Consider the following 23,608-nt stretch of genomic DNA (forward strand, 5'->3'; position numbering starts at 1 on the left):
TTGTGTCCTTGGGCAAGGCACTTCACCCACATTGCCTAGTATGAATGTAATGTAGTGTGTGAGTGACTGTTGGTGGTGGTCGGAGCGGCCGATGGTGCACTATGGCAGCCTTGCTTTCATCAGTCTCCCCCAGGGCAGCTGTGGCTACAATAGTAGCTTACCACCACTAAGTGTGGAGTGAAAGAATAATCCCTTAATTCTGTAAAGCGACTTTGAGTGTCCAAAAAAGCGCTATATAAAATTGATGTATTATCCTTATTATTATTACAAAAATGGCCGACAATTTTTACCAATTGTTCCATAATCATTTAATAGGCAAACTGTAAATTTTTGCGCGTTCTTATTTTTCTTCCGTTTTCAGCTTCCAATATGTCAAAAACTACACCACATAGAAAACTGAAATTTGATATAGCAATACAGCTCCACCTACTCCCTCAGAATATGTAAAAACATCTGCCATACATCCTATCTGGTGGAAATGCCAACCTATCAAAATTGGAAAAAAGTTTGTCAGAGTTTGGGTCTGGAACATGTTTGGGCTTTCAGTAAACGACTTAAAATACGCCTCAGATTCCTGTAATTTGATCAGCTTTGAGCTATGTACATTACATGTTATGCTACGTACATTTGTTGTTTATTAGTTTTTCACTATTAACATAAAACATCTTATAATAATATATTATATATTTACAGTCAATTGAATTACTAAGCAACAATTGGTAAAAATGTCAGAATTTTTTCAGACCGAAGTGCATGGAATGACCCATAGGGTAAAAACACGTAAACATTCACTCGTTCTTTTTCTCTCGTGGGACGGTTTCACACTCACACCCCAACATTGATCTGTACCCTGGTGCTGGAGCTGGTCCAGGTCCATGAATTTGCTGGGTTTGGGGTTGAAGCCCCGGGCCGCCTCCCGCTCCGCCTCCCTCTGCTTCTGCTGCTCCTGCTGACGAGCTCTCCTCGCCACCTCCTCCTGCAGCTCGTCCAGCTCGCTGCGCCCTGAGCCTGCAAACACAAACAAAAACGCAATCTGTAAATACGCTGCACGACTTCACAAAAGCAGAGAACAACAACTGATATCCCACAGTTTATAAATCATCCTCCCAGTTTAGCCATTTATCCAGTTTGGACATAATCTAGAGTTTTAAGGCTGGACTTTTGTTCCTTTGGCCTTTTTTTTAAGCATCACACTGAGCAGAAATACCCAATACTTCATGCTTTTGAATCAGAGCTTTTGAACCTTGGGGTCACCTAAAATGTCTAGAAATAATAAAACTTTCAAAAGATGACAAATTATATTTTAAAAATTCTACATTAAAACAACATTACTACTAATAATAATTATAATATAAATATTTTTTCATAATAATAATAACAATGAAACATTTTTATTAGTACATTTTTTATTTAATTAATTGATTAATTTATATTTATCTATTTTTGCACAATAAAAAATCAACACATCATATCTCAGAAAAAGATATACAGAGCAGAAAGAGGGAGAATGATTAAATAATATTTTCATATGAAAACACCAGACACAATCTCAAACAACTGTATTCGATACTTTCACTTTCTCAAATATAAATCTAGTTAAAATAAAATGCATTATAAAAATATCTGAGGTGGTGCTAATTGTTACTTTGTGCACTGATAGTGGCTACTCTGTATTATAACACTGTATAGCAAACATGATCAAAAAACTAATTTTAGAGAAAAAAAAAAGTATCCGAGGTCGAAGACATAAAAATGGCATCACGACAAGAAAATAAACACTGTTTTAAAATGCTGAGGCTTTACTATTTATTAAAATGCCAACTCCATTTTTTTGTTTTGTGATCCAGGGTTGATGTTGCAATACAACAAAAGAAGATACATATTCATTCTTTCTGTTAATTAACATAAAAATAACTAGAATAAAAGTATTGTGGCTTCATGGTTACATTTCTATAAACACAAACATTCCTCCTTTCAAACAAACAGTGCTGTGTGCTTCCACTAATGGATATTCAGCTACAGCGTAAAGAAATGGAGCAATATGCTCCGTTGGTCATTAAGGGAATTACTTCTACTGTAATAACGCCAATATTATTATCATGATGAAACGTCATTATTTTCATTTTTCTTTCACAGGAAAGTTGTTTCTAATTGTATATTTCTCAATAAAGTAACTGCTACAGATGGTTCTGTTCTGCTAATAACAACGGCTCAACTGTATGTTAGGGTTTCATTTATTCAGACAACTTTTTTGATCTCCTGACATGTTTCAACTGTCAACTGCCAGTCTTCTTCAGAGGCATCTGCGCTGATTGCTTGGATGTGTCCTTGACTTCCGCTTGATAATTCCAACAAGTTCTTTTTGAATAATATGTTCAGGTTTCTTTCATTCAGACAACCTTTTTTCAGGAAATTTACTTTAATCTCCTGACATGTTTTTACTGACAACTGCCAGTTTTCTTCAAAGGTGTCCGCTGATGGCTTTGATATGTCCTGGACTTCCTCGTTATAATTCAAGCAAATTATTTTTGTTTTCTTTTTGAAAAAATATATAAAAATGAGACAACTTTTTTTCCAGGAAATTCACTTTGACCTCCTGACATGTTTCTACTTTCAACTGCCAGTCTTCTTCAGAGGCGTCTGCTGATCGTTTGGATGTGTCTTTGACTTCTGCTTGGTAATTCCAACAAGTTCTTTATGTCGTATTTTTGAATATTATGTTAAGGTTTCTTTTATTCAGACATTTTTTCAGGAAATTTACTTTGATCTCCTGACATGTTTCGACTGGCAACTGCCAGTCTTCTTCCAAAATGTCTGCTGATTGCTTTGATGTTTTTTTGACTTCCACGTAATAATTCCAGCAATGTCTTCTTTTTGAATAATATGTTATGGTTTCATTTATTCAGATTTGTTTTTTTTGGGAAATTTGCTTTGATCTCCTGACATGTTGACTGTCAACTGCCAGTCTTCCTCAAGCTTTTTGTCCTCTTTTTTAATAATATTTAATATTCAGACAACTTTTTTCAGGAAATTCAACAGTAATTATTGGATTAGTCCTATTGACATGATGCTCAGAGTTTAATGGAAGCATCTAAGCAGCTAAGAGTTCAAAAGCTCACCTGTGTCGCTGCTCGTCGAGGGCAGCTTTTGCAGGATGGCGCTGCTGCTTTTCGATTTGGGCACCGAACGCCACGAAGGTCCAGACATCAGTGCTCGTTTCTGCTGGCCCAGCTCCCTGCACAGGAAGTGGAAATAAAGTGAGAAAACGGCCCAGATTAAAACGAGATGAGGACTGACGAGAATGCAGAAAATATGTTCTCATTGATGGATTTGTCGCCATAAAACCCTCCACTTGTGGATCGTTTGTTCTGCTTCGCATCACATTTCATGCTGACAAAGTGGAAGATGAAGAGAAAACAACAGCCTCGGAGAGGAAAACATGATGAAGAGCAAAAGCCTGAGAGCTCGCGACAGTAATTGTTATTTGTGAGTCTTGCACCTGTCGGGACTGCTGCTGTTCCTTTCACTGCTCTCGTAGCCGCTCTCCATCCTCTGAATCAGACGCGGCTGGTGCTCCACCCCTCTCAGGAGCGGAGGTGCAGGGGGACCCATTGTCCGCCCGCTGCCCGGAGACCTGGGCGGCCCAAAACCAGCCTCCAACTCGCCAACCTCCCTCCTCTCCACTTCCTGGAGCAGCGGCTGTGCAGTGGGGGCTCCTGCCAGAGGGGGCGAGTCCTGGGACTCTGCAGGGGGAGCGGTGGGACCGCTATAGCCCAGAGCAGAGCCTCGGTGGCGGGTAAAGATGCTGTCGATGTTCAGGGCTTCTCTCCTGGGTCTCCAGGTTGGCCTGTAATGGCCTCCAGAGGAACTGAAGAGAAGCACAAGAAGATTTGTGATATTGGCTGGAATTTATTTTCTAAAAGATGAAAAATAGTAAATGATCCTTCATAACAGGAGATATGAAATATTGAAATCAAAAAAGCTGTTATTGTACTATGCTAAATACATGGTGATATTTTTAACATAATAACTGACTTCAAACAATAATTATGTATCCAAACAACTTGGTTGTACACATTCAAAGGAATGAGTACAAGTACAAACTTAGTAGCATAAACTATTCAATGCTACAGTGAGCTTACACAGTCAAAAAAACTTAATTAGTCAGTAGATATTATCTATTATTTTTAGTTCACAATTACTCACATTTCCAGCCATGTCTTAAAATCTACCACCAGGCATTTTTAGTTCGGTTTATCCCTAAATTATGCACGATTTTTTTAAATGTATTATGCTAAATATCTTTATCTTTGGCTAATAAATTCCTGGAACTCACTTTTTAAATATACATTACTCTGAGATATTCCATATTACTTTCAATATATGTGACTTTAAAACAAAGCTTGTTAATGATAAAATTTTATTTAAAAAATGTAAATAAAAAATAAAAAAAAGTGTTGCAACTCTTTTTAAGGCTGCAAAAGCTTTAACCAGATTAAAGAGAAAACACCACCAGGATATCACATTAGTTACTCATAGTGACATATTAATGCAAGCAGGACTCTTAAACACAAAGTGAATTCAATTTTGTAATGAATAACAAGATCTTAAAACACACTGCAAAGTATGCTGGGAAAGCTCCACTCCAGATGATATAAAATAGATCAAGTTTTTTTCCGTTTCGTGTTTTACTGTAAAACCTTGAGTAGAAAAAGTAGTGACGACTGCACTACAAAATGTGCCACGGTAGAGTGAAAAAATCTGCATCACTGGCTTAAAAAAGTTGGCTGGATGTTTACACTACTCCCTAATTCCAGTGATTAAGTATGCAAAAGTGGTGAATAATAACAGTGATCTGACTGTAAAATGCTAATTAAAATCAACTTATTTCAATATGACTTAGACCTCCTTTAAGGTCCGAAGTGTGTCCATGTACCTGGACTTGCTCTCACTGCTGGTGCTTTCATCCTCCCAGTGAGGCCCGCCGACCCCACTCTCGCAGCCCCCGACTCCTGACGAAGAGGACGACGACAGCGGACGAGAGGAAGAAGAAGAGGAGGTGAGGGGCCTGCGGGAGGAGAGGAGGAACACGGCCGTCTCCTTGTACTCCTGCAGCGGAGGAGAGGGAGGGCGGGGCGGACCCTCCACTGCTGAGTCTGAAAGCAGGAAAACAGAGAAGAAGAAAAAGAGGAGAAAAAGTGTCACAGAAAGTTAATGTCGTCTCTCTTGTGTAACGTCCTTTTGAATGAAAAGAATAAAAAGTGGAACAGCTTTTTTTAAATAGTAAATAAGTTGAATTATGTTTCCATTTTAATATTTAGATCTTTGTTTATTTCCACAATTATCTTCTCTGTTGTGTGTCTTATGTGAAATGCTTTCAGGAAAATAAAGTTCTTTGAACAATTTGAGATTTAAAATGATGAAAAAGCATTAGAAAATTGCAATCCTCCAAATATTGTGGAGTTTCATTGAATTTGTGTATTTAGATATTTGAGGTATCTACAACTTCATTGCTTGGTAATTTGGACAATAATTGATGTTTTTTCTGTCTTTTTAACTTTCTCCTGCGGGCCGACTTTGATGGTCTCAAGCATTTTTTCTCAAATGGGGGTACGTGTACCCCTAGGGGTATGCAATGGCACTACAGGGGGTAGAGAGAGAGAGAGAGAGAGAGAGAGAAAGAGAGAGTGGAAAATTAACAAATAAGAGCATGAAAAATATGGGGATATTAAAATGTGTACTTTTGGTTAAAAATACTAATCATGAACATGAACTAAAAATACAAGGGTTATTTTCATTTCCTCATTTATCATTTTGGAAATTATAAAAACTGTAAAAATAAATCTATTCAGGAGGCACTAAATACTGTTTCATTTATTTACAAATGTGTGTTATCGCTCATTCATTCCATCATTATGCTCATTACGTTTTCTTTTTTTATAGTATTTTGAGCAAAATGTTGAAGCTGGACAAAGGGGTTCGATTCAGAAATAAGAGAATGATGGTACTTGAGCCAAAAAAGTTTGAGAAGCACTGGTGTAAAGGGCTGGATTTGGCCCCTGGGCCTTGAGTTTGACAAAAGTGTGTTAGACTAACAGAATGTGGGCTGCGTCCCAATACACACACTACGCCCTACGGACTTCCACAAAGGGCGCACTTGGTTAAAGTGCACTTTGGATGTAAAGTGTGTAAGGGAACAAGTGTGCTGAGAGGGTAGAATTAGGACAGTTTGCGGTTACACCATCCACCTGAGTCAGGACGTCATAATTTTCTGTCCTCAACTGGATAAAATTAAGTGTATTTTTTTTTCTGTCCCTGTAAAAGATTAGAAATTGAATCAGCCATTTCATGTATGTTGAATATTTTCACTATTACAAGGAATTTGGGGACATGTACGGGACATAACTACATGTACCAAAGCCATTCCAATACAAAAAGTATTTTAATATAATACATATTACAGAAATTACATAATTGATACATTATTTACACTTGAAAAGACATTTTTCTCCCATTTTTGCAAGCAGCATGGTTTACTGTGACAGTTTTTATATCATCAATTTCTTTTTTTTTTTAATTGGAGCGTCCCACGACAAAAGGATTTATGGGTAATTCCCTTCATCAAAGTCTGCTTGCATGCACTATTCACACAGATGTGCATGAAACTTGCATAGTGGGTGGAGCTAAAGCACACTCCTTAGGATTGGGACACCCTACACATTCGCACCCTTCAGCAGGAGCACGCAACCAAGGGGCACAAGGGTGCAAGTGTGGGTAATGGGAGGCAGCCTTAGTGTGAGTATTTGCACTCCACACTTACAGTCTTACCTCCAGTGTCAGAGCCCAGTGGCGGTGTGATGAGGTTGTAGTTGCAGACCACGGTGGTCTGGGACTCGCAGGACAAGTGGCTCCCCGTCGACTGGTGGAGGGGGCGACTGCGAGTGGCTCGGTGGCTCGAACTGTCCGTGGAGGAGTCGGTGCGGGTGTCGCTGGATATGGACGGTTCCCGACCTGAAGAGAGAAGTGACCTCCATTTGTTTACAGAGGTAGGTAAGTGCTGCACACGGACTCTGAGGTCTGGTCAGACAAAAAAAAAAACAAGTGATGCAGCAACTGAAAAAAGGCAAACGAAACAGGATGTTGTAAAGACGCAAGCAAACATCGCTGACAGTAGACGCATACGCTCTGTGTGCATCTCCTAGAACATGCATAGATACTAAATTAAGCAGAGAAGCTGATTTTTAACAAGAAGTTCAATGCACTTTGTGTTTTAATGAGAGAACAAATTTAATTTGACTATCTACCAGCAGCCCAGTCAGTTATAGGCCTGTACAATATTACTTAATGTCAGTGTTAAATAAATATTTTCATATTTTTAATTGATTTATTTTTTGAAGCATTAATATTAATTAAATCCTGTAAGAGCAATTTTTTTGCTTCAGTGAGGTTAGTAGACATTCAGAGCCATAAATGTAATGGAATAATAATTTCGGTTTCGGTTTTCTGCCTCGGTTTCGGACAAGAATTTTCAATTTGGTGCATCCCTTGTAAAAACAAACTCATCCGATCTTGTTTTCTCATACGGAGGCCCCGCCCAATGAGGTCAAACAAGAAAATAAGTTTTTCCAAGATGAAAATCGACATTCTCACATCTGAGGTGCAACAAAACAAAAAATGGTTTTTTAACCGTGTGAAAACTTCACTTAAAATGACGCATTTAAACGCTCTGTGGAAGAGGATCAGCTGCTGAGCAGGTGATGTCTGCCCCCCTGTGTGCACTGCAAGCAACTTCTCATTTTCGGTTTCGGCCAAGAACTTTAATTTCTTGCTTGACTTTCTCGTACCTGAGTCCTCGCTGTCGTAGCCGGCTTTGCTGCTGCTGCAGTGCCGGAGCTCCAGCTGCGGGTTGGAGCTGCTACAGGGGTTGGGGCCGTCCTGCAGTATTACGGGTGTCCCACGGGGGTCAGCGTAGAGCAGCAGCAGGGGCTGATAGTGGCCTTTGATACAGCGCGACACTACGTCCTTCCACTTGGGTCCGATCTGCATCCAAAAAACACACTCAGAAACGACTATTCATGTTCAGATATAACATTACACACACTCCGACAAAAAGCAGAAGGTCGAGCGCATTTTGTGCTGCTGAGCGTCCTTTTAATCATATCATATTATCACACTGTCACTGACCTGTGTGAACTGTCAGTGACGTGTCAAGGACAATTCAAATGCACAAAATCCACTGAACTCCTGCATACACTCACCTCTTTAACGTGGGCGTCGTCGAAGTACATCCACTTGCGTATCTTGGTCTGGAAGAAGAAGGTGGAGTAGTGCTTGCCGTAGTAGCACACCATGCCCACCAAGTAGAGCTCTGCCTGGCGAGCCCTCTCCTCTGTCACACGGTAGAACAACTACAGTGAGAAATAGAGAGAGAGAGAGAGAGTGAGGAAGAGAGGGGAGGGAGGTGGGATAGGAGGAGGAGGGGGGACACGTGCAGGAGCGAGGTGTCCGGTAGGAGGGGAGGTAGAAACACAGGAGTTACTGTGAAAACAAGCAAGTATAGATGCTGCATGCGGTAATCCCTCACATACTGCCGTCCTATTGTAAACAGCACACTAACACTGCTGCTGCTGCATTCACACTGCAGCTGCTCATGCACTAACTCTGCCCACATCTCACATTGATGTCTCAGTAAAGGTCACCTGCAGCAGATAAAGCAGCCCAACACACTTTCACACACACAGAAAAGTCATTCAACAATCAACCTGTCATTAAATCCTGACACAATGAACCACCTGAGTTTAAAATGCAGGGTTGGAGTCAATTACATTTTTCAATTACAATTACATCTTCAATTATCCATGTTCAATTACGATTACAGTGACCAGCATTTTTATTACAACTATTTTTTTTTATCCCTGAGAGTTAAATATAACAAGAACATTTGCATTTCCTGAAGAAAATGCAAGGTGCTGGCTACTGCATTAGCCTTAGCATTAACGAGAATTAACCTGACATTAATATTAGCTAGCAGTAGCTTAAAATTATCATTAGCCTAGCAATAGCATCAACCGAGCATTAAAAAATAGCCTAACATTAAACTAGCATTAGCATGTGCATATCAATAATATTAACCTTGCCTTAGTATTAGCTTAGCAACAGCATTAGTCTAGTATTAGAATTACCCTAGCCTTTACCTAACATTAGCATTAACCTAGCAATAAAATAACAACAGCATTAGCCTAGCATTAGCATTTCCTTTTATTTTATTTATTTGCAGCTGAACCTAGCAATAAAAATAACCTAGTAATAGCATTAAGATTAGCATCCTCGCAATTATGTTCTCAATTACTGAAGTTCAATTACAATAAATCACAATTACTGAAATAATGAACCCCATAAAACGTAACCTTCCTCTTGTGTTAGCTACCTATTAGCATCTCTTATAATAATGGGTCAGTTTTGACCCACGTCTTAAATCAGCTGTAAAATACACTAAAAAATATCAGGCATCCTTATCCATCGAAATATTAATATTAATATTTTTGGTCTGAGCCTTTTTTCTGTAAGTACACATCTCAATTTCATTTTTTTTTTCTTTAAATGGTGAAATGATCCTCAAGAGAACCGACAGGTCATGGGAAAACATGTTTTAATAATTGGTAACTGTGTATGTGTAAGCCACAGAACTGTAACATTGTTCTCCAGTTTTGCTTTTAATTAAATTATAAATTATTATTACAGAATTTCCATGCCAATTACAATTAAATTATGATTACAACAGCAACACATTTTTTCAATTACAATTATAATTGACCCCAACCCTGTTAAAATGTCACCATGAGCTGAAATGAGATCAAAGGGCACATTTTTGGGTGAAAAGCTTCTTAAACCTTCCAATTTCCTGGAAGATATAAAGTCTATCCTCTGAGACGAAACTGAAAAGTTTCAGTTTTGAAGGTAGAGCGGATTTTAAGCATTTTATCAAACCGGAGAGAAGACAGATTCAGAAGAAAGACAAAGTGGAAGCTGCAGTAGGGAAGTGAAACAGATGGCTTTGCTTTGAACAGTGACATGAAAAAGAACTAAACTCTCACTGCAATCTCACTGTGAGCTGCATTCAGGGGGAAAAAAAACCTGAGTTGTGGCGCCGGCAAAGAGAGACGATAATGGGTAAAAGTTGACTCACTGTAGCATATATTCATATTCACTAATCCATTATAAATGGCTATCACTTCAGGATGAAGTTTCAGTGGAGACAGCCATGATGAAATACACTGAATAAACATGACACGGAAGTGCTGGTCAGGAGAAGTATGCATGTTGGTTTTCTAACTATATAACTCTGCGTTCGTAGTGATATTTGTGCACACATTGACACTCGAGGGAAGCAAATATGACACACTACAACATGTGTGCATGTGGATTTCATGACTACAATGATGACAAATTATTATTATTGCATTATACTGTATTATTGCCATATTTTAAAAGTCACTTTCAAATAATATTTGACTTTTTCCTGACTATTACCCTGGCTTTTATTTTGAAAAATCAAACGTAGCCTTGCCCACTTTCTGTCCATTCAATATTTCACAGCATAGAGGGATCGCTTGGCGCACAAGTCTTATAGGGAGGTCCAGGGGCAGATTTAAGAATTACGCAGATTAAAGAGAGTTAAAACAACCAATGCATGCCTGGAAGTCCCTTTTGTGTCAAAAATAATTTAAAAACAACAGAAAAGCCCCCTACGCTGGTCAAAACGCATTGATCAGAATCACAGCATGGAGGGCCCCTACACTCAACAGCGCTGGCGAGAACCCCGAGTTTGCATTTCTATGTATACACAAAATACAAAATATGTAGAAAGCCGAAAATATCCAAGCAACAAGTGACAGATATCAGTTCCAACAGGATCTACACTTTAAATTTACTCGATTTTTTGACTAATTTCAATTATTTTAAGGAATATGTATAATTTGAGGAAAATTTAAAGATTTTGTAAGAATTTTAACAATAAAAATGACTGCCATCATGTGATATAAGCACCAGCAAAATGGCGAGCACCTACAAATATTGTCAAGTTTTATTTACACAATGATTCATGTCATGCGGGCCAAATTGGATGCTCCAAAGGGCCGGATTTGGCCCCTGGGCCTTGTGTTTGTTACGTCTTGTTACATAAATCGTGTGTGTTTTTTGACACCGACTTTGAAATGTGAAAACAGGCTTTATAACATCCAGGTAAATAAATTCATGTTGTGATTGTGCGATGCCCTCACATCTCCAAGACGCAGGCAGGTTCCCAGGCTGTGTATGACGTCCTCTGCCAGGTCAGAGTGGTCCGAGTCCCACACCAGCCCGATGGACACGATCTCTGGGGAGTTCATCAGCACCCGACGGATGCGCAGCACCTCTCCACAGTTGCTCTGGAAACGAGAAATCAAGAAAAAGAAGAGGATTTTATTTTTTTATTTTTAGGAGATGTTTTGTTGTATTGAATGAAGCATGGACGGTTTTCTTCTTTCCATTTAATGTTTTTCAGTGACGTAAACCTCCGTGGAACGCAAAGACATTGTATGGTTATCTGAATATTTGGTTCTGAACAAACTGTCATGGAGGCGACTAACTTCTTATATAGGTTGCATTTCAAAAGTCTTTCCTGACTGGACAAAAAATTCCTTGTGCTTTTGTGCAATACAGCAGCCCTGAGCTTTTTTTTACACTATAAATTGTGGACTTATGAAATATTCGGTAGCACTTTAGTTGAAGTTTTATACATACAGTAAAGGCTGACACTATGCTGTCATTATTATGACATGACACCTGTCATTAGCATGAATAAGGTGTCATTAAGTCTGTCATTAAGTGTTGTTTGTTACCCTAACCCTACCGAACCCCACTAGATCCATCCACCAAACCCAAAAAAAGCCAACATGGCTCCAAATGTCTCATAATTTAGCGAACGATACTTAATGACAGCCTTCATGACATCTTATTCATGCCAATGACAAATAATGACAGTGTAATGTAAAACTTAAATCAACAAAGGATCACAGTTTGCAGAGAGAGGAGAAGTGAAGGAGTAAAAAAAAAAGAGCTGTGCTAAGTCGTTTTTTGTCCTTTGGGCCCTTCTGTTGAGTTCAGAACCGCTTGTTCCGAGTACTTCCTTTGAGTCGTGACCCACCATGAAGCAGCTACGCACATACAGATACACACACAGATACACACACACACACACACACGGCTTTTGGCAGAGCGAGCTTGGAAACAGCCTGAAAACACTCTAGTAACCAGAAGCTTTGCCAAACACACACATACACACACACGGCACTCTCACTTTGACATGTTCCCTCTCTGCTGACATTATCATTCATCATATTGTGGTGCAAACTAACTTGCTTGGCCTCTTAATAAAAACAAAAGTCCCCACAGTAGCCTCTGCAAAATTTTAGTGATCTTTTCCCCTCTTTTTGTCCTTTTTAAATGACTTTGAGTTACATAACACGGCTGTTGTTCAAACAATGCAGCAGTTCTGCAGAATGCTGATTAAAGCCTTGCTCAGAACAAAATAAAGCACCTCAGAGGAAGTGAGGATTAGCAGGAAATTATTAGAATTCATAAACAGGAAGTAAACAAACCAGGCATTAAAGGAAATGATACAAACTGGTCTCAGATGACACACCAGTGAAAGTTCTCAGACTGTAGCCAGGTAAAGGTTGTTTAGCTTAATATTAAAAACAGCTTTTATTATTTAGGAATTGTATCCAAAGTAAAGGTTTACCTGCCCTGCAAGGATTATAAAACTGTAATTAACCCAATTTAATTGTATTTTATTAGACAAGGCAAGGCAAGGCAAATTTATTTGTATAGCGCATTTCATACTCAAGGCAACTCAATGTGCTTTACATGATAAAACATTCAATTGTTTTAAAATCAATAAGAACATTTAAAATCATCAGTAAAATCAATTAAAATCATCAGTAAAATCAATTAAAATCATCAGTAAAATCATCATGACATCAACAACATGACATATTAACTACGTTTAGAATAGATTTTAAGATTTTAATGTTTGTTTGTAAAGCTCTTCATGGTTTAAATAAATGAAGGCTTTTAATCAAACTTAAACAAACGTGGGAAATCGTAATTTTATTTAAAGCAGAACTAAGTAACTTGCGCTTAGCGCTCCCCCTAAAGGTCACTTTTGGTTTTGTCACTGTCGTAAAAAAATTTAATTCTTGTTTATAATGAAAATGTTAATAATGCATTAAGAAATAAATAAGTAAATTCATATCTAATATAGGTAAAACAAAAGTTTGCACAATATACAAAGAAAAATAATTCAAAATGTGAACACATTGTGCGACTATGATACTTTTATAATTTCTACTGTTTGACTAATTTATGGCACAAAAAAGGACTCACAATACTAACGACTAGAGAAATATTGCACTATTTAGCATAAATAAAGTTGAATAAGTATTCTTATCTTGCCCAAATTATGTTTATTGTGAGATACATGAAATTATAAGTAGGCCATTTCTATGGAGAAGTAAACTATGTGACCTAAAACTAGGTGTGGAGGGAGGAGTGTTAATGTAAATATCGGTATTGGTTAATATCAGAATATCAATATTGGACAATACTGATACTGTTGATAATAACAGCTGATTGGTGTTTCTTCTTTGCTTCATTGAAGTTTAGTTGAAATATTATGGATTTTAAAATAGAAATTCACTGTAAAGAGGTTAAACACTTCCTATCCTGTTCATTACATCCAACTGAAGCCATCTTCCCAATCCAAAAAAAATGTGGCATCAAGTACACACACACGTGCGCGCATAGACTCCAATCTGCTGCTGACAGTCTCTTCCAGCAGCCGCACGTTCATCCAAATACCAGCCGTTTGTTTGAGCGAAGCCCAACGTGGTCTTAACAAAAGAGCAGCGTGACGGAAGATAAACACACACAGGTTGTGCGTCCCCCACAGGACTGTGCACTGCACAGTGTCAACGTTTGAAGCCCAAATGCGTCATTGGTGTAATAGGTGAGGAGCCGCTGCCTGCTGGAGGCCCAACAGGAGGCTTCATGTGTGGACACTGGCAGAGAGCAGAGAGTGTGTCGTGCCAAGACCAATCCATTCAACGGCAGCGTTTTCCCCATGTGGCAACACAACAACACAACCCTGCAGAACAAAGGACTGAAACCCTCCTTAGAGCATCATCCCCTCTGAATCAACACGCCTTCCTCTTACATAATCCTCCACGCTGCTGGATGTACATTAAATCTAATGCTCTTAGCCTTACCACTTATTAATAAATATAAGTCAAACCAATGCTGCCTGTTCACTGAATCGTGCGTTTCTGATGCACAATGATGATGATGATTACAGCCGAATGAAAATGAGGTCGCCATAGACATGCCAAACACTGCTGCTGCTGGTAATTGAAAGTGCTGAGAAAAATGGGGAAAAATGCAAATTAACTCCTGGTTATACAACACAGACACCAAAACAAAGGGAAGAAATAATGAACCTACCGTGCTACAGAAGGGAAAAAATTATTCCAATCTGACTTTTCACTTTGTTTCTATTTTACTGACAGATGTAACAAGAACCCACAAACATTAAACTAAAAACTGTTTTGTTTTTTAATCAAAGCTGCTGAGTGTGCATTGACGTGTGTGTGTGTGTGTGTGTGTGCATGTGTGTGTGAAAGTCTCACGGGGCAGTTGCGCAGGTCTCCCATGTTGCTGGCGTTGCGAAGCAGCTCTCCAAACATGTCCGGTGTGGGTTTTTCTCTGCACTCCAACATCCTCACGGCTTGGTTACTGCAACATTGAACACGCACACACACACACAGTTTGCTTACAATCAATAATGGATGATAAACCTGGACAGCAAATGAAACTGGTAAACAACTTTGATTTTTCAGTTTCTTTAATCACCCTGAATGAAAGCAAAGCTCATTGGTTTTGTAAATTTGGCATCAGATAAAATGGTCACCATTAAAACTAGAACACCGAAGTAGGAGCAGTCTGCTACTATGGGGACAGGAGATGGGAAAACAAGCTCAAACACCAGCAGCTAATGCTAGCAATAATAATTCCAGCAAGTTCAGTTTGTCCAGGCCATTATATTATGAATAAGTAATTTCGACTGCCAACTGTCAGTCTTCTGCCTCCTCAGGGGCATCTACTGATCGCTTTGATCACTGATCACTTTGATGAAAGCAATTGGTAGATGCTTTGATGTTTTCCTTAAAAAATAACTTGTAAGGCTACATCAAAGTAATCAGTAGACGCCTCTGAGGAAGACTGACAATTGGCTGCCGAAACATGTCAAGAGATCAAAGTACATTTTCTAAAAAGTTGTCTGAACAAATGAAACCTTAGCATATTTTTTCGAAAAAGAAGACAAAATGAACTTGCTGGAAATATTGTTGCTCGCATTAGCTAAATTAATATATTAAGGCGAGCAACTTTATTTTAACGTTCCAAAATACAACAGCAGCATGCTAAGTGGAAAAGGATTACAAATACAGTGACATTTCACATTGCAAAATACAAAATCCTAATATACAGAGTAAATGAAAACAATATAGTTGTAATTATTTACTCTTTTTTTGTATTACCAAAATAATTTAAATCATAAATTGAGGCAAAAATGGTGAATCCCTGGCCTACACACAAGTAGCAATACTTTGAACATATGTACAATAAAGATTAGAAATTAGACGTTGAATTAGAATGAACTTTGTATGATTTGCAAAAGGGGGTTGTCTATAACCAGAAGTAGAAGTAGTCTGGCAGTGAATAAAAACAACGTATAGAGCATTAAATTAATAATTCATCCTGTGCCATTATATTATGAATAAGTAATTTTACAGCTAAATATATGCACAGGCTGTAACAGTCGATTATATACAACACATAAGCAACAAATGTGGCTACACAAAGTAAAAATAAAAAGCATTTCTGTGATGTCAGGCAGATTTTGTTTGTGTTTAAACTTCTGAAGCTTCTGAAGGTGAAAACTGCTGCCTGGGAAAACTGAGCTAAGCAGTCATGCATTAAAGGGATCCTCCACTGTTTTTACAAAAGTGGCCTAAAACCTTTAAAATGTCCTTATTAAAAGATCTATGCTTAACAAAATGCATTATTTTGCACCATATTTGTATTATTAACTTTTGAAAATGGGGCTGCGTTACCGTTTTAGAGCTTGTGTTCCGCCATCTTGAAATCACATGATTGATGATGTCACACTGCCTAAAAAAATCCCATTGTTTTCTTTTTTCACTTGTCTGCACATGCTGTCAAAGGTCAACACTACAAGAAGTGCAATCATTTTGAGACAGCAATGCATATTTTGTTATTGCAATAAAATAAATTATTTGATTTTATCACCAGCCCTCCCTAAGGAAGGGTAAGAAACAATTTATTATAGGGAGGATATAAAAAGGGAGAGCAGTGTTACACCTAGGTGAGGGGGTGGTGGCCGAGGGGGAAGGGGAAGGGAGCAGGGAGGAGAAACTCAAGGCAGGTAATAGAAAGGGTGGGGAAGAATTGATTATTTTAAAGTGAGAGTGAGATGTGAAGTTATAGTAGAACATATTGTGCTTTTTATGTTGTGTAATCAAGTCAGTCTGGTGACAAGTGTGAAGTTTAGGTATAATGGTGGTGGCTGTGGAAAGTTAAACCCCATTGTTTTCAATTGGAGTGAAACATTCAGTCTGCTTTTTAGATCATTTGGCAGCTTTCTCCTAAGGGGCCTTTACTCTCCCTTAAACAGTGCGTGGCTCATTTTGACCAAAAAAACTGTTAAATTATCTAAAAGTCAGGCTGAATGTTTCACTCCAATAGGAAACAATTGGATGTTTACAGGCAGTGGGGCCATGTGATGTTTTCAATCACGTGATTTGAAGATGGCAGAACACAGGATAAAAAATGGCAAAGTAGTCCTATTTTTAAACGTTATCATAGATCTGCTTATAAGTACATTTCAAAGGTTTTAGGCCACCTTTGTAAAAACAGTGAATCATCCCTTTCAGTACAGTTACTTAATAAACACCTTACTATAAATTTATGTTGCAAAAAGGAGCAGATATCCAGATTTAGAGCTTTGTATATACAGTAGATTGTTTCCACCTAGCATCCTCTCGGCAGAGTAAACTTTTTCATTTTGCGCTGTAGTTCATTAAGAAAACATATTTTTACCCAGTTATGAATCTGACCTAAGTTTGCCTTTTCACACCATTAGCCTGATGTGAACTTTTCTCCTCCCCAGTCTCGATTTCTGCCACCTCTTCACACACATACAATTAAATTTGATGCCAAAGAAAGACAATGGTACAACAATTTTTGTACTACAGTGAACTCACTTGATTTTTTGGTATTTGATAGTAAAAAAAATGCTTTCCAATGCAAACAAACACACAACTACCTAGACACGCAGTGTTTGTTTAGGGTTCTGCCTCCATTCATCCTTCAATTTCCTCTGCAGTGTTTCATTTCTCTGAGACAAATAAAACAAAACTTCCTGTTATTTTCTTCCTGTTAAATCGTTCTGGCCAACTGTTCCACTTATAGATCGATGCGGTCCCCCGAGTCCACTGAATCAAACACCACAATTGATTTCTTCCCCTTGTTTCCTTCTTTCGTGTGTGACTCTTATGCAACAGCTCGGGTCGCCGTGCACACCCACACAGAAACTCCAACTTCCTTTGCGTGTCCATGCACCTGCGTGCAGAGCGACACGCTAACATCCACCTTCACATGCAGGGGCTATGATGATCAGCCTCTTATATGCTTTTGAATATGCATGATCGTGCACGCTTACGTGTGCACGTATGGGTGGTGCTCATTCAGCAAAGACCCGGGCAGGAAGGGAGAGAACACGCTGTACCTTCCTTTACTGCCAGATTTACTGCAGCATGTGTGTGTGTGTGTACGTTGGACTTACCAGAGGGATGTAGTGGAGATGTAATGAACCATCTGAATGAAGGGCAGGGGGTCTGATGTGGCTCCGCAGCTGTTACACACACACTGCAAAGAGAAGAAAAAAATAAAAAAAGACATATTGAGGTTAAACGTCTCACATGTTTATCAGGAAGTAATTTTGTTTTCAGCCACATTCAAGGTCAAACTTTATTGTCCATAAACACGTTCTGTTATAAGCTCCATCTGCTAAATTCAACAAGCGGCACAATAGAATTACATCGATGAGTAACAATTACATGGAAATGATGACCCGGGAAGGCCTTACACTTCACACCTTAAATCCTCATTTTTAATTATAGTGCAAAGAGAAGGATGATAGATTACAATGAGCAGCCTACCCCTCCTTATCAGGACCTCTCCTACAGTTGATACTTTTAAAAATCGTTTAAAAACCAATTTATATTCTGTGGCTTTTTAACCAAACTATGAACTGGCATTTTTGGTTTTGTATTTACATTTATTTTATCTCAGTTTCTTTTGCTTGTGTACATTTTATAACCTCTGTACCGCACTTGGTTAATGTCTGTTGTTCTAAAATGTGCTCTATAAATAAAATTGACTTATATTGGTAATTGAAACTATGTTTATCGTGGTGAATTCTACACCAATGCACATAGGAAAAAAAAAAAAATTACAGCCTGTTTTCTGCACTTTTTTTTTTTTAAAGCATCATAATGAAGGATATTGTTAGATGTCATTTTGTATTTAATGCAAATGATCTGTATTGAAAAACTACGGAAATGGATTGGGGCCAATTTTAAATGGAGAATACAATTTTGGGCAAATCAAGAATAATGTCGAAATGTTGAGATTAAAGTTGAAATATGTTGAGATTAAAGTCAAAATTTTGAATTTATTAAGAAACCTTTGACTTTTATCACAATATTTCAAATTTAATCTAGTTTTTTCACTTTAATCTTGAAATTATATTTCGACTGTATTCTCGACATTTCAACTTTATTCTTGATTTGATCAAAATTGTCCCTAATCTGCTTCCGTAAAAAACAAACAACTTTGTCATGGAATACCCGAACATTGTAATTTCAGTCAATGCTGTTTAAGCTGTTTCACGCTAAGGCTGTATAATTTAAGAAGAAGCTAGGTTTAACCTAAAAAGGTGCGAGGGGACATCATACATCAATAAGTGTATCTGTCACATAGTGCATAATATTCTTTTGGAGAGAAGCATGTACATTAGCTCAAAACTGTCCAGAATTCTGTTCCGTCACATTTTCTTCAGTTCAAAAATAGGAACAAATGAGAAAAAAAATCCAAAATAAAGAAGGAACAGTGAAGTTGTTGAATAGATACCTCACTCTAGGGGTCAAACATACCACTCGATTCTTTAACCCAGTGGTTCCCAACTGTTTTTGTGTCATGACCTCATTTTGATTTCACAAATTTCTGGCGACCCCAGGGTCATTTTTTTTCTTTCTTCCTAGAATTAGTTTTTGATTATGTTTATTAAAGGGCATTACAAATAGTAGCAACAAGATATTTTTATAATGCTTTTTTTTATTTACTAGATTTATATTAGAGAAAATCTAAGAATAGAACACAGTTGTTTGAGATTTATTGTGTTTATATGATAACTTGAAAATATAATTTTAATCAGTAATGGATTTTTTTAGGTGACCCAAAGGCTAAAAAACACTGTTCTACCCATTAGGACACCACAACCAAATGTAATGAGTGATGCAGGTAATGTTTCCAAATATTTGGTTTAGACATAACTTATAAAAAGAAAATTAAAACAGTTTCTAGATCAATGATCCAATCAAATGGAAGTTAGGAACAGATTTTCCCACAATAGCTGTCGATTTTATGTCCCTACACATTCCATGCAGTCACTCGCTGCACACAGTGAACCAAGATGCAGCTCATCAAAGTCGTTTTCATATGCGTGGTTAGCACCATGGTCTACACTGAGTTTACTCACTGAGGCTTGTCCTACCTGTTCAAACAGAGTCATGGCAAACTTCTGGTGCGGTATGCAGTGTTTGGCCGTGCAGATGTCCTCTCTGCTCTCTGAGCTGATGTGAAAGTGGATTCTCATGAGCAGATTCTCCTGAAAAAACACAGCATGTTTGATCTCTCATCTCTGTCCACACTCTTGTTGATTTGTTTCTATTTCATGGGAAAGTCGAAGGATTCCCTGACAGAACATATTTAGTACCAATCGATCATAGAGCCACTCTCAGACACAAACATAAAACATATACACACACACACACGGTGGAGGTTTATGTGGCAGAAACGAAACAACAACAAGATTGGCTGCACAGAACAAGACAATAAAGTAGTCAAGTTTTTTCCCGTAAGCATTTCTTTCCTTATTCCTTTTAACCACTTTAATCAACAATCAACAAAAGCTGTTTAGTGGCGTCCAAAAAAAAATGGCTTAAAACAACAGTTCAATGGTTTAGACAAGAGTTCGTGTATTAATGGGCCAAGTGGTGAAAAATCCTGTGCTTTTAATTTGAAGTCAAATTTTAAAGCTGCAGAACACTGTCTAACAATGGCTGCTTTTTTTTGAACCAATTTTATGAGATTTTCTGCAAAACCTACATATTTCACCAACAAAATAAACCCATAAACAGCTAAGTTTTTACATTTACAGCTATAATAATATGATTACCATATTATCTTATTATTTAAACACATGAAATATGCACAAACTCATTTAATCGGAGGTGTAAAGAGTACTGATATTATCCTACTCAAGTAGAAGTACTGTTACTTGATTGAAATTGTACTCAAGTACAAGTAAGTCATACTGTACATAAAATACACAAGTAAAGTAAAAAGTAGCTCAAATAAATAGTACTCAAAGTAAAAGTTACTAGTTACTTTTACACCCTCCACGTTTATTTTTGGTAATAAATCTTGCCACGGTTCCCTTGCATACAATAAACATCTCATGTATAAACTTAAAAGGAAGAAACCAAATCTTGCACAATTGGAACTTCATTTAATTTCCATCTGTATAAAATAAAAGGTTTGTCAAAATGTACAATTATTTTTTAAATAAAATAACACCAATGAATTCAATCAATTCAAAATATAGGGTTTCAGGATAGCTACATTTATTAACTTTAAAAGAGAGGAAATAACAAGCATTCAATGGTGTTTTGGTGTATTACATTTAATCATTTAAAAACAAAAAATAATAATTTACTCAGTAACGGTTGGGTGTAGAATTGCAACTAATTACTTCTTTTAAAATGTGCTCAAGTACAAGTAAAATTACCGATTTAGAAATATACTCAAAAAAGTACAATTACCCATAAAAGCAACTCAATAACAGTAACGTAAGTACTTCATCTCTGGATTTAATGAGTGTTAACTCATCAAGATGTGAGACTTTGTTTGCATTTTTCCATGGCGTCCTTTTTCCCTTTACAACTTCATGTGTTGTGGGTTTAAAGCAGTTCACAACCACAAGTAAACTATAAGTGCACCATTAAAAAAAAACACTCTGCCACTTATGAGTATACAAAGGTTTAACACGCCTGCACACCATCAACTTAACCTCTTCACACACCACTCACTCAAACAAGTAGTAAAGGTGATCTATTTATGTTTAGGTTGCCAGTTCCTTGTATAAAATCCTCACTAGGAGCCACAAAGGAGGCATTTTTTCATGTAAAATGAAAATGATACGAAAATGGTCACTTACTTGTAAAGGGTTAAAGATTAAAGCAACAACTAATTCGGAAATGTCTCAAAGCACCATACAGTAAATAGAAAAAAAATACCTGCAAACACAGTCCACACATTCTCACTCCCAAAGTTCACACTTTAAATTAACTTTTTAATGCATGCTGATCTGTTACTCTAACTCAGTCTTTATCCAACCAATCACCTTTGTGTGTGTGTGTGTGTGTGTGTGTGTGTGTGTGTGTGTGTCGTTGCACACTCACAAAGCACTCGGCAGCGTCGTCCATAATTCCCAGCTGAAAGCGTTGTTCGTCTTGGAAAGTCTTGGCCAAGGCGCTCCGCAGTGCATCTGATGGCAGGACTCGCTCACTGCTGAACTGGAACTGAGCGAAGATACTCTGCAGACATAAAAAAAGAAAAAAAAAAACATATGGAATCCCATTAATTATTTATTCTCCTGCAACAAATGCAAACTGCACCCCTAAACACATTTGGTAGCGAGAGCGCTAGCTGCGTATCACTGCGTCTCTGAGACACAAAACTAGTCCAAACGCATCAAAACGATCCGTTAAACAGTGAGAAAAGTCGTCCAATCTTCTGGGACCAAAGTGTTGCTCAACAAACACGTTGGACGGGGATCACAACTGACTAGCCTCAGTTTCAGACCATCAATTATACATGGAATATGTGCTGCACTTTCCTGCGACAAACACAGATATGAGAGAGCTGTGAGGCAGAGAAACCTAATCAGAGAACGGAGAGGAAAGTTACAGCAGGACAGCAACAAACCTAATCCCACATTCTATTGTTCATTGTTCCTGTTGGTTCTACTACACTGTTCCGTTTTCCTGAATTATGAATGAATACAAAGTTGTGGCATTAATTTTCATGTCCATGTGCAAGAGACTGTGTAAACACAGACAGATTTGATGTGATCTGATTGGCTTTCATCCCATGTGACAAAATCGTAGTTTCGTTTTTATTGGTTGACAAAAACATAGATAAATTTTGATATAATTTTCGTTCACATGTATTTTTTTTTTTTTTAAATTAGTTATAGTCTCCTTAGTATCACAAAAAAAAAAAAATTAGTTTAAATTTGGCAATAAAGCTGTGGTCTGGGATCTTCCTGCCATTCCACGCGGCTGCATGGAAAGCCCGAAGCAAAGGGAGCTCCCCCCTCGCTCTTCCATGAGCTACATTGAGATTCATAAGCAGAGAGAGCGGTCAGCAGGAACCCCAGGAACAGAACCACAGATGTTGGCAACAGAAGACATTGTTTAATTAGACAGAAGAGGAGGAGCTTGGATGGGGGTGGGTTGCGAGGCATTGTGGCGGTTTATATGCAGCGCTGTGACTAACTCTGACCAATGGGAAGCATGGAACATGATCAGCTGAATGATTAACTGAATTAGGGGATGGATTCTGTTACAGTTTCTTCAAATTAATTCAAAAATGTGTATTCTTAATATAATGTAAAATTGTAAAAATTTACAACATTAAACGGCGCGTCGATGCAAATTTTTGTAGTCAACATCATTAATTATGTTACTGATCATTTTTGCTTTATTGTATATGTTACACACATTGTGGTTAGCGTGAATCTCGAGAAGGTTTATATATTTAATTCTATTTGTTCTTTTGCCCCCCCCAGCAAGAATCTCAAACTCCACCTATAGATGTCAGATCTTTATTTGAAGCCAAATTTGTGAATGAAATCATAACCAAACGCAACATTGTGTTCATATGGAGGGAGCATTTTATTAAAACAATAGACTTTATATCTTTAGCATGTGCATGATGACAGTTTGCAAAGGAAGAGGTAATGCAGTCATGCTGACATGAAGGACCGTGTCCGTGTGTGTGTCCGTGTGTGTGTGTGTGTGTGTGTGTGTGTGTGTGTGTGTGTGTGTGTATGTGTGTGTGTGTGTGTGTGTGTGTGTGTGTGTGT

At 37.9% G+C, this 23,608-nt stretch overlaps 1 protein-coding gene across 2 annotated transcripts in view; it reads right to left on the reverse strand.

The window, feature by feature from the left end:
* LOC114481684 (inactive ubiquitin carboxyl-terminal hydrolase 54-like) overlaps positions 1-23,608 on the reverse strand; it is a 65,168-nt gene that overhangs the window by 14,987 nt on the left and 26,573 nt on the right. For both annotated transcript variants that reach the window (XM_028476678.1, XM_028476679.1), the window contains 12 exons: positions 21,921-22,055; positions 19,952-20,065; positions 17,960-18,042; positions 14,724-14,829; positions 11,280-11,426; positions 8,259-8,408; positions 7,845-8,040; positions 6,829-7,011; positions 4,937-5,156; positions 3,500-3,868; positions 3,120-3,235; positions 850-1,008 (listed from right to left, as the gene is read on the reverse strand). In XM_028476678.1, the coding sequence (XP_028332479.1) occupies positions 850-1,008; positions 3,120-3,235; positions 3,500-3,868; positions 4,937-5,156; positions 6,829-7,011; positions 7,845-8,040; positions 8,259-8,408; positions 11,280-11,426; positions 14,724-14,829; positions 17,960-18,042; positions 19,952-20,065; positions 21,921-22,055 (1,978 nt within the window). The remainder of the gene's footprint in view (positions 1-849; positions 1,009-3,119; positions 3,236-3,499; positions 3,869-4,936; positions 5,157-6,828; positions 7,012-7,844; positions 8,041-8,258; positions 8,409-11,279; positions 11,427-14,723; positions 14,830-17,959; positions 18,043-19,951; positions 20,066-21,920; positions 22,056-23,608) is intronic.

This window comes from Gouania willdenowi, chromosome 19 (assembly GCF_900634775.1).
Source record: "Gouania willdenowi chromosome 19, fGouWil2.1, whole genome shotgun sequence".
Classification (NCBI taxonomy): Eukaryota; Metazoa; Chordata; class Actinopteri; order Blenniiformes; family Gobiesocidae; genus Gouania; species Gouania willdenowi.